The 10,541-nt window shown below is 48.1% G+C and overlaps 1 protein-coding gene across 2 annotated transcripts in view; it reads left to right on the top strand.

Moving 5' to 3' along the window:
- LOC106733156 (zinc finger protein 700) overlaps positions 1–8,983 on the top strand; it is an 11,994-nt gene extending 3,011 nt beyond the window's left edge. The window contains exons 1-4 of one of the 2 annotated variants that reach the window (XM_014592638.2): positions 1,181–1,218; positions 5,952–6,078; positions 6,573–6,633; positions 7,284–8,983. In XM_014592638.2, coding sequence (XP_014448124.1) covers positions 6,045–6,078; positions 6,573–6,633; positions 7,284–8,826 — 1,638 coding nt within the window. In that variant the 5' untranslated portion in view covers positions 1,181–1,218; positions 5,952–6,044 and the 3' untranslated portion in view covers positions 8,827–8,983. Of the gene's footprint in view, positions 1–1,180; positions 1,219–5,951; positions 6,079–6,572; positions 6,634–7,283 lie in introns of those variants that run through there. The other variant, XM_014592637.2, reaches the window with a different exon arrangement.
- The last annotated feature ends 1,558 nt before the right edge of the window (positions 8,984–10,541 follow it).

Here is a 10,541-nt window from a genome sequence, read left to right as displayed (position 1 = left end):
GTCCCTGCGCGGGGACCTGGGCCCGGCCTGGCGCCCTCCGTGGGCAGCTCGGCGCCCGCAGCCCCGCGTGTGCCCGGAGGGTCACGGGGGGCCCGACTCGCTCTGTGCGGAGCTCGAGCCTGGAGCAGCCGGGACCTCAGGTGTCCCTGTCGCCCCCCGGGGGGACGGATTTTCATATCCAAGGGGTGTTGTGAGACTGGGGTGCAGGTCAGGAGCCGATATGCTTGAAGACGGGCCCGTTATTCTGCACGGCGGTCCACGACTCCGTCTCTTCTGCACCCCAGGTGGACGGAGGGGCTCCCCGGAATTTACTTACCGGACCCCGGGAAGTGCCCTTGTCAGGCCAGCCCGGGCAAGCTGGGTGTATATATGTAGCTGGAAGGGGAGGTTTTTAGAGAGTTTTTACATTGGTTCAGTTCAAACAACACAGACAACTGATTGGCTATGCCGCCTGCCTTTGATTTTTTTTTTTAAAGAATTATTTAATTTTGGGTTGGGTAGTTGATACGGTGATTAAGGCACTGGGCTCCCCCAGGTGTAACCTTAGTTCGAGTCACAAAGCTGGTGGCTTGATTTCTCACTTTTTTTTTTAAAATATATATTTACTTATTTAATTCTACTTGTTATTTTCATTATTTTGTAAATTAGACCAGACAGAATGAGAGAGAGAGAAAGGGAAAGTGAGAAAGCAAGCTGTCAGGCTCAGGACTTGAACCACAGTAAGCCATGTGGGAATCCAGCACCCTTACTCACTACCCCACCTGCCTGCTCTATTGCTTTCTCACATCTCTCTGGCTCTCTGTCTCTCTCTGGTGAATATACATGCCCTATTGCAAAACTTTAAAAAAAAAAAAAGTAATAATAACAAATAAAAGAAAATAAATAATAAAGCTTTAAAAGTAAATTATTATTATTAATTTTTAAAGAATTATTTAATTCTGTTTGTTGTTATATTTTTTAATTTGACCAGACAAAGACAGAGAGAGAGAGAAAGAGAAAGTGAGAAAGCAAACTGCCGGGTCTGGGACTCGAACCTCAGTTGGTTATGTCGGAATCCAGTGCATTTCACCATCATGCCACTTGCTGGCCCCTAATTATTATTATTATTTTTTATTTAGTACAGAACATGTGTGCTCACCAGAAAGAGAACGAGAAAATGAGAAAGCAAGCTGCCAGGCCCAGGATTTGAACTGTGTTCAGCCCCTGTAGGAGTTCAGTGTAAGCACCATGCCCCCGGTTGGCCCCACCTTATTTTTTTTCCCCTCCCAAATTGCCACCTTCCCGTGAATGGTGATTAAGATGCTGGATCCCACATGGCCAGTGATGCAGTGGAGTCCTGGACCTGGTGTGTGTGCCCAAAATCCTGAGAGGTGAAGGGATTGCACCATGGCCAGCCTCCCTGGGGGGAGATTTCTCTCTTTCCTTCTCTCTGTCTCTGTCTCCGTCTCCAGCTCTCCACCCTCTGGCAAATTACAAAGAAAAGCCGTCTCCAGCTCTCCACCCTCTGGCAAATTAAAAAGAAAAGTGCCAGTAGGTGACATGGTGGTTAAGGTGCCGGACTCCCACATGGCCATCCGTGGTTGGAGTGCCAGACCAGGCGCATGTGCGTGTGTGCCCAAATTCCCAAGAGGAGAATGGAGGAGAGGCGATGGCAGCGTGGCCATCTCCCTTGGAGGGCGATTTCTTACCTTCCCTCTCTCTGTCCCTCTGGCATGGTGGTTAAGGGCACTGGACTCCCATATGACTGACCACTGCTTGAGCCCTGGACCTGGAGGCTTGTTCTCTCTCTGTCTCTCTGTCCCTCTCTAGTCAGATTAAAACATAAATAAAGTGAAATAAAAATAATTATTTAAAAAATAGAAAGAAGCAAAGTCCAGAGGTCTCCTCACCCCGACACCCTTCCTTTCCGAGGACAACTGCTGGGGTTTACCTGAGGGACTTTGCCTGCGTCCAGAGTCACCTGCGTCCTGTGCGGTCTTTACTCCCCACTTGCCCTCCGGTCGCTTGTTGGTCTCATCCTGATCACAGAGGATTATTTATTGACCATTGTCAAACCACTGTTGACCAATAAATGATCACCTTTGGGGACCAGCAGCTGGCGTAATGGCTACGTCACTGGACTCCCATGTAGTTGACCTCAGTTCGAGTCCCGGACCCGGTGGCTTAAACTCACACTGGGCACGTGTGTGTGTGCCCAAGATCCCGAGAGGAGAATGGAGGAGAAGGGATTGCGGCGTGGCCATCCCCCCGGGGGGTGATTTCTCGCTTTCTGTCTTTCTGGCGAGCGCACGTACCCTGTACCAAAAAAAAAAGAATTATTTTGTATAGCTATATTTATTTATTTACTCATTTTAATTTGACCAGAGAAGGATGGGGGTTGGGGAGAGTGAGAGAGCAAGGTCTGGTGCTAGAACTATGTTCAGCCACATGGGAGTCCAGCGCCCTAACCACCACGCTACCTGCTGGCCCCTCTAGGCATATTTCAAGACAGAATTTTCCTCTTCATGTTCCAGAAGCAGAAAATAATATTTCTGAAAATCTCAATGAAAAGGACCAGCAGGTGGCGTGGTGGTTAAGGCACTGGACACTCCCATGTGGCTGAACATAGTTCTAGCACCAGACCTTGCTCTCTCACTCTCCCCAACCCCCATCCTTCTCTGGTCAAATTAAAAAAAAAAAAAAAGAGAATGAATGAATGAATAAATCTTTAAAAAAAAATCTCAATGAAAGAATTGGATTTCTGAAGGTGGATTTCAGAAATTAGTGAGGATCTTTTAAGAATGATACTACTGGAACTTTTTGATTTTCTTTTTTTTTTTTTTTTTGCCATAGATGCATGCACTTACTGGACAGAAACAGAGAGAAGGAAAGTGAGAAATCACCCTCTCCATGGGTGATGGCCATACCACAGTCACCTCCCCAGTCTCTTCTTAGAATTTGAGGCACACGTGCACACAGGTCTGGCATGATGTTTAAGTCGCTGGGTATGGGCCTTGATCCACAGTCGGCCATGTGGGAATCTAGTGCCTTAACCACCATGCCACCTGCCGGCCCCACTCTTAGAATTTTTAACTCTTGGGGACCAGCAGTTGGCGTAATGGCTATATGGCTGGACTCCCACATAGTCGACCACAATTTGAGTCCCGGACCCGGTGGCTTAAACTCACGGCGGGCGCGTGTGCATGTGTGCCCAAGATCCCGAGAGGAGAATGGAGGAGAAGGGATTGCGGCGTGACCATCCCCCCGGGGGGTGATTTCTCGCTTTCTGTCTCTCTGTCTCTCTCTGTCTGTCTGGTGAGCGCATGCACCCTATAGCAAAAAAAAAAAAAAACTCAAAAAAAAAAAGATTTTTTAACTCTTGGAGCCGGCAAGTGGCAAGGTGATTAAGGCGACTGGACTCCCTCGTGGCTGACCACGGTGCTAGTCCTGGACCTGGTGGCTTGCTTTCTCACTTTACTTCTCTCTGTCTCTCTCTGGTCAACTTCAAAAAAAATAATAATAATGACAATGAATAAAATTGAATAAAAGAATTCTTTTTGGGGACTGGCAGGTGACGTGGTGTTTGACACTGGACCCCCACATGACTTTCCACAGTTCAAGTTGCAGGCTGGCAGCTTGCTTTCTCATTCCTCTCTCTCTCCCTCCCTCTCTCTCTCTTTGGTCAAATTAAAATAAATAAATAAATAAAGTTAAATAATTCTTAAGGTAAAAGAAGAAAAACATTCTTTAAAAAAAATTATTTTGGGGGCTGACCTATGGTGTGGTGGTTAAGGGCACTGAACTCCCACATGGCCTACTGCGGTTCAAGTCCTGGACCTGGCAGCTTGCTTTCTCTCTCTCTCTCTCTGATCCTCTCTGGTCAAATTAAAATAAATGGATTAATAAAATTAAATAAAATCATCAAAAAAACTTTTAACTCTCAAACTTAATTATACACAGCCTCTGGTAACTGAACAATTAGAATTTAGGTTGCTCCTGTCTCTGTTCTGTGTCTTTCAGAAGATCTTGGCTTTTATTCTTTTTTTTTTTTTTTTTTTTAAGAGGTTTTGGCTATAGGGCGCGTGCGCTCGCCAGACAGACAGAGAGAGACAGAGAGACAGAAAGCGAGAAATCAGCCCCCAGGGGGGATGGCCACACCGCAATCCCTTCTCCTCCATTCTCCTCTCGGGATCCTGGGCATGCACACACACGTGTCCGGCGTGAGTTTTAAGCCACCAGGTCTGGGACGCGAACCGCGGTCGACTACATGGGAGTCCAGCAACATAGCCATTATGCTAACTGCTGGTTCCCAAGATCTTGGCTTTTTAAAAAAAATCTTTATAGAGATTTTTGCCATAGGACCTGTGTGCTTGCCAGAGAGATAAAGAGACAGAGATAGTGAGGGGGGTAAGTGGGAAATCACCCCCCGAGGGGGGATGGCCATGCCAAGTCCCTTCTCCATTCCCCTCCCGGGATCTTGGGCATGCACGCTCACGCACCTGGTGTGAGTTTCAAGGCACCGGGTCCAGAACTTGAACTGCGGTCGACCAGGTGGACGTCTAGCTATGTAACTAGTAGGCCATCGCTGGCCCCCTGCAGACGGGCTTTAATTCCAGCATGTGATAGCTACCGTAGCAGTCAGTTGGGTGGAATCGTCTCAAAATCGACTTACGCTGTCAAGCGTCCAACTTTTCGAGCCAGCGTTTGTAAGAGTACTCGTAGTCGGGACTGCTAATATTAACTCTTGTTCTGACGTTGACTAGTGAGATCTTATCAGTGGTACAGATCTCCTGAACAAAGGAGATTATGGGTGACCGGCCCTCCCGACACCCACCAACCCTCCTGGGAGGTGATTTCTCACTTTCCCTCTTCCGGTCTCTCTCTCTGTCCAGCGAGTACATAAGCCCTACCGCAAAATAAATAACGAATTAATTAATTTTTAAAATAAAAAATGACAGGAACGGCAGGTGGCATGTTGGTTAAGGAGCTGGACACTCCCATGTGGCCAACCACGGTTCGAATCCCAGACCTGGTGGCTTGCTTTCGCACTTTCCCCACCACTCCCTCTGTGTCTCTCTCTGGTCAAATGAAAAAATAATAATAATAATAATAAATGAATGAATAAAAACTTAAAAAGAGAGGTCAGCAGGTGGTATAGTGGTTAAGGCGCTGGACTCCCACCTGGCTGACCACAGTTCAAGTCTCAGACCCAATGGCTTGCTTTCTTACTCTCTCGCTCTCTCTCCCCTCTCTCTCCCCCCTCTCTCTCTCTCTCTCTCTCTCTCTCTGGTGAGCACATGTGCCCTGTATAGCAAATTACAATAATCATAAAAAATAGGTAATTTTTGAAAAAAATTTTCAAAAGAAAAGGAGAGATAGAAACCACTCCCCACACCCCATGGAGGCTGTGATTCCCCCACAATCCATGCTCTTTCATTTCTTCATCCTATCAGAATTCGGGGCGTGCACACACGTGTCCAGTGTGCTTTTCAGGCTCGCTGGGGTAGATGCCAGCTGCAGTCGGCCATGTTGCATCCAGCTCCCTTCACCACTAGGCTGTGGGTCTGGCCTGAGAGTCACAGTTATGATGACCAATTCATGGAGACAGCGTAAACCACAGACTCATGCGACTTCTAATGACTCTAGTTCTTCCATAGCACCGTCTCATCCGCCATCTTTTTTTTTTTTAGAGAGATTGTTTTGCTATAAGGTGCATGCACTCGCCAGAGAGACAGAGACAGAGAAACAAAAAATGAGAAATCACCCTCCGGGGGAATGGCCACACCGCAATCCCTTCTCCTCCAGTCTTCTCTTGGAACTTTGGGCACGTACACACGCACGCCCTGCATGAGTTTTAAGTTGCCAGGTCTGGAAGCCAAACCGTGGTCAACTACGTGGGAGCCTAGCAACATAACCATTACTCCGTCGGCTGGTCCCTCACCCCCACCTTCTGCTCATGTGCGATGTTTCAGGCTTCGGTGGCCTTTGAGGACGTGGCTGTGAATTTCACCAGAGAGGAGTGGGCTTTGCTGGATCCTTCCCAGAAGAAACTCTACAAAGATGTGATGCAGGAAACTGCCTGCAACCTGGCCTTCGTAGGTAAGGAGAGCATTGCATCCCTTCGCCTGGGTAATAAGCATTTCTTTTTTTTTTTTGGCAGGGGAGTTTTGTTTTTGTTTTGTTTTGTTTTGTTTTTGCTATAGGGCATGTGTGCTCACCAGAAAGACAGAGACAGAAAGCGAGAAATCACCCCCCCGGGGGGATGACCATGCCACAATCCCTTCTCTTCCATTCTCCTCTCGGGATCTTGGGCACGCACGCACACGCACCCAGCGTGAGTTTAAACCACCAGGTCCAGGACTCGAACCGCAGTCGACTACATGGGAGTCCAGCAACATAGCCATTATGCCAACTGCTAGTCCTGGGTAGTAAGCATTTCTTGCATATCAACATTGTTCACTGATTTGGACTGTGGAGAGGAAGACACTGGTGAATTAACCAGGGCTGGCAACAGTGTACTAGGAAGATAGAGTCAAATAACTTTTATGCGATTCTGTAATAATCCATAGTGACATTTTTTCCCTGCATTATAGGAAGAAAATGGGAATGCCATGAAACTGAAGATCAATATAAAAATCCCCAGAGAAATCTAAGGTAATACACACTAACAAGAAAAAGCATTATACCTCCAGTGATTTTTATAACTAAAATTTTTTTAAAGAATTAATTAATTTTATTTATTATTATTATTTTTTTTTTATGAGAGATTTTTGCCATAGGGCACGTGCACTTGTCAGAGAGAGAGAGAGACAGGTACAGTGAGAAGGAAAGTGAAAAATCACCCCTCAGGGGGAAGGCCACGTCACAATCCCGTCTCCTCCATTTTTCTTCTGCAGTCTTGGGCATGCACACACACACATGTGCATGGTGTGGTTTTGAAGCCACCATGTTGGGACTTAAGCCACGTGGTTGCCCTTGTGAGTCCTGTGACGTAACCATCTGCTGGTCCCATTATTATTATTATTATTATTACTATTTTAATTTGACCAGCGAGAGACAGAGACAGAGAGAAAGGGAAAGTGAGAAAGCAAGCCTCCAGGTCTGGGACTCAAACCACAATCAGCCATGTTGGAATCCAGCACCTTAACTACCACACCACCTGCTGGCCCCTCAATTTACATTGAAACAATTGAGAAATAACAGAATGTTACACTTTCCCTGCCCTTGCCAAAATGTAAGTTTGATACCTTTAAAGAAATAAATTATTCATAAACCTCTAGTGACAGACCTCTCATGTCTTACAGACAGCATACGTTAGAAAGCCGCTGTGAACGCGACGAAGGTGTTCCAGGTGATGTTCAGAAGGAGAGCCCTCCTGGCGCTAAACCCCACAACAGCGGTGTTTATGAAGAAGGCTTCGTCGGTCCTTTATCCCTTCAGCACAGAAGTGCTCTCACTGGACGGAAACCTTGCAAATATCAAGAATGTGGACAAAAACCTTACGAATGTGAGAAATTCAGGGGATCCGCACCTTCTCTCGCGGGGGCCCAAAGACACGTGGGCAGGCACCCTGGCGACAGGCTGTACAGGTGTGAGGTGTGCGAGAAAGCCTTCGAGTACCCTAGTTTACTGCAAGTCCATTACAGAACTCACACCGGCGAGAAACCCTACGTGTGTAAAATGTGTGAGAAGTCCTTCAGACAGTCCAGCTCCTTGCACATACACGAGAGGACTCACACCGGCAGGAAATACTACGCGTGCAAACAGTGTGACAAAACCTTCGTGTACCCCAACTCTCTTCGAAATCACAAATGGACTCACACCGGGGAGAGCCCCTACGAGTGTAAGCAGTGCGGAAAATCCTTCATTTCTCGCAAAAGCCTTCAAAGACACACGATCAGGCATACCGGGGAGGGGCCTTACAGGTGTCAGGTGTGCAAGAAGGCCTTTCAGTATCCCAGCTCCCTGCAGGTCCACGAGAGGACCCACTCTGGCGAGAAGCCCTACACATGTAGGAAATGCGGGAAGGCCTTCAGTCACGCCAAGTCCTTCGACGTCCACGAGAGAACTCACACCGGAGAGAAGCCGTACAAATGTAAGGAGTGCGGGAAGGCCTACGTCTACTCCCGGTCCCTCCGGTTACACGTGGAAACGCACACAGGAGAGAAACCCTACGAGTGTGAGAAATGCGGCAAAGCCTTCCGGCAGTCCGGCTCCCTTCGCGTTCACGAACGAATCCACAGCGGAGAGAAGCCTTACGGATGTCTAAAGTGTGGGAAGGCCTTCAGGGACTACAGCTCCCTGAGACTGCACGATCGGACCCACACCGGAGAGAAGCCCTACGAGTGTAAGAAGTGCGGGAAGGCCTTCAAGCAGTCCTGCTCCCTCCGGGAACATGAACGAACTCACACCGGAGAGAAGCCCTACGAATGCCTGAAATGCGGCAACGCCTTCCGACAGTACAGCTCCCTTCAGTCGCATGATCGAATCCACACCGGAGAGAAACCCTATGAGTGTAAGAGATGCGGGAAGGCCTTCAAGCAGTCCAGTTCCCTTCGGTCCCACGAGCGGACCCACAGCGGGGAGAGACCCTACGAGTGTCTGAAATGTGGGAAAGCCTTCAAGCAGTACGGTTCCCTTCAGTCACACGATCGAACCCACACTGGAGAGAAACCCTTTGACTGTAAGAAATGTGGGAAGGCCTTCGGGCGGAGCAGCTCTCTGCAGCTGCACGAGCGGACGCACTGGAGAGAGAAGCCCTACAAATGTACGCAGTGTGGGAAAGCCTACAGTTGTGGGAGTTCGCTCCGACTGCACGAGCGAGCTCACGCCGCTGAGAAACCCTGATCCTAGGAGACCCGTGGGGAGGCCTGCAGTCTGACCAGGGGCTTATCAAATCAAGGAAGGATATTCATTGCAGAAACGCTGTGAACGTTGGGTCAGCAGGTGGCGTAGTGGTTAAGGTGCTGGATTCCCAAGTGGCCAACTGCGGTTCAAGTCCTGGATGCGGTGGCTTGAAACTGACATGGGGCACGTGTGTGTGTACCCAGAATCGCAAGAGGAGAATGGGGGAGAAGGAATCGTGACATGGCCACTCCCCAAGGGTGGTGATTTCTCATTTTCTGTCTCTCCGGTGAGCACACGTGCCCTGTAGCAAAAATCTCAAAAAGAAAAAGGAAATGCTGTGAATGTCAGGAAAGAAAAAGCATTTAATTCCGCCAGCTCCTTTCAGACACAAGAGAAACCCTCGCAGGGGAGCGAGGCCCTGTGAGTGTCAAGAAATTCAGTGAGGTGTCTTTTTAGTGACTCGCAAGTCCATCAGAAATCAAATGCTATAAAGAAATTGAGAATTGTAAACATCGTAGGAAATAGTTTTTTTTTTCTTGTAAAGAATTATTTATTTAATTTTATTTATTGTTACTATTCTTCAGTTGGACCAGAAAGAGAAAGAGGGAGCATGAGAAGCAAGCTGCCAGGTCTGGGACTTGAACCGTGGCGAGCCATGTGGGAATCCAGTGCCTTCACCACCATGCCACCTGCCAGCCCCATCTTGTTTGGTCAGTGACCTTCCACATGAATGGAATCACTGAAGATAAGACCTTCCCATATTTCAAATGTGTAGAACTTAAGTCGTTAGAATCACTTCCAAAGGTGGCAAGGAGGTTAAGGTGGCCGGATCCCAAATGGCCAATTATAAGACTCAGGTCTTGGACCTGGTGTGGCTTGAAAATCATATTGGGTGTGTGTATGCATGCCCTGAGTCCTAAGACTGGAGAAGGAGGTTGTGGCCTGGCCGTCCCCCAAGGAGTGACCGCTCTCTGTCTCTCTGTCTCTAAATGCACATGCCCTATAGCAAACTTAAAAAAAAAACAATCAGTGCAGAGACTCAATGTAAGGAATGTCGGAAAAGCATTCTGCGTCCCACTTCTCAAAATACATGCAAGAGCTCACACAAGAAAAAAATAGCAGGTTTTTTTGTTTTTTTTTTAAGGAGGGGCCAGCAGGTGGTGTGGTGTTTAAGGTACTGAACTTCAACATGGTCGACCATGGTTTGAGTCCCAGATCAAGTTAAAAAGTAATAATAATGGGACCAGCAGTTAGCGTAATGGCTATGTTGCTGGACTCCCATGTAGTCGACCGTGGTTCGAGTCCTGGACCCGGTGGCTTAAACTCACCCAGGCCATGTGTGCGTGCGTGCCCGCCCAAGATCCCGAGAGGAGAATGGAGGAGAAGGGATTGCGGCGTGGCCATCCCCCCGTGGGGGGTGATTTCTCGCTTTCTGTCTCTCTCTGTCTTTCTGGTGAGCGCACGCGCCCTATAGCAAAAACGTCTTAAAAAAAAAAAAGCTTACCAGAAAAACAAAATGTGAGAGAAAGCCTTCATGGTTTCATTTTATCATTTGCCTGCTTGCACGCGTACTCACCAGGGAGCAAGCACCGTTCTTCCCCGTAGGCGGTGTGGCCACTCCACAGTCTCACCCATTTCTTCATCCTGCCTGAAAACAAGGCTGCTTGGGGACCAGCAGTTAGCGTAATGGCTATGTCGCTGGACTCCCACGTAGT

This window comes from Tupaia chinensis, unplaced genomic scaffold (genome assembly GCF_000334495.1).
Source record: "Tupaia chinensis unplaced genomic scaffold, TupChi_1.0 Scaffold138060_1, whole genome shotgun sequence".
NCBI classification, from domain to species: Eukaryota; Metazoa; Chordata; class Mammalia; order Scandentia; family Tupaiidae; genus Tupaia; species Tupaia belangeri.
The sequence above is the reverse complement of the archived record's forward strand: the minus strand, read 5'-3'. Positions and strand labels throughout refer to the sequence as shown.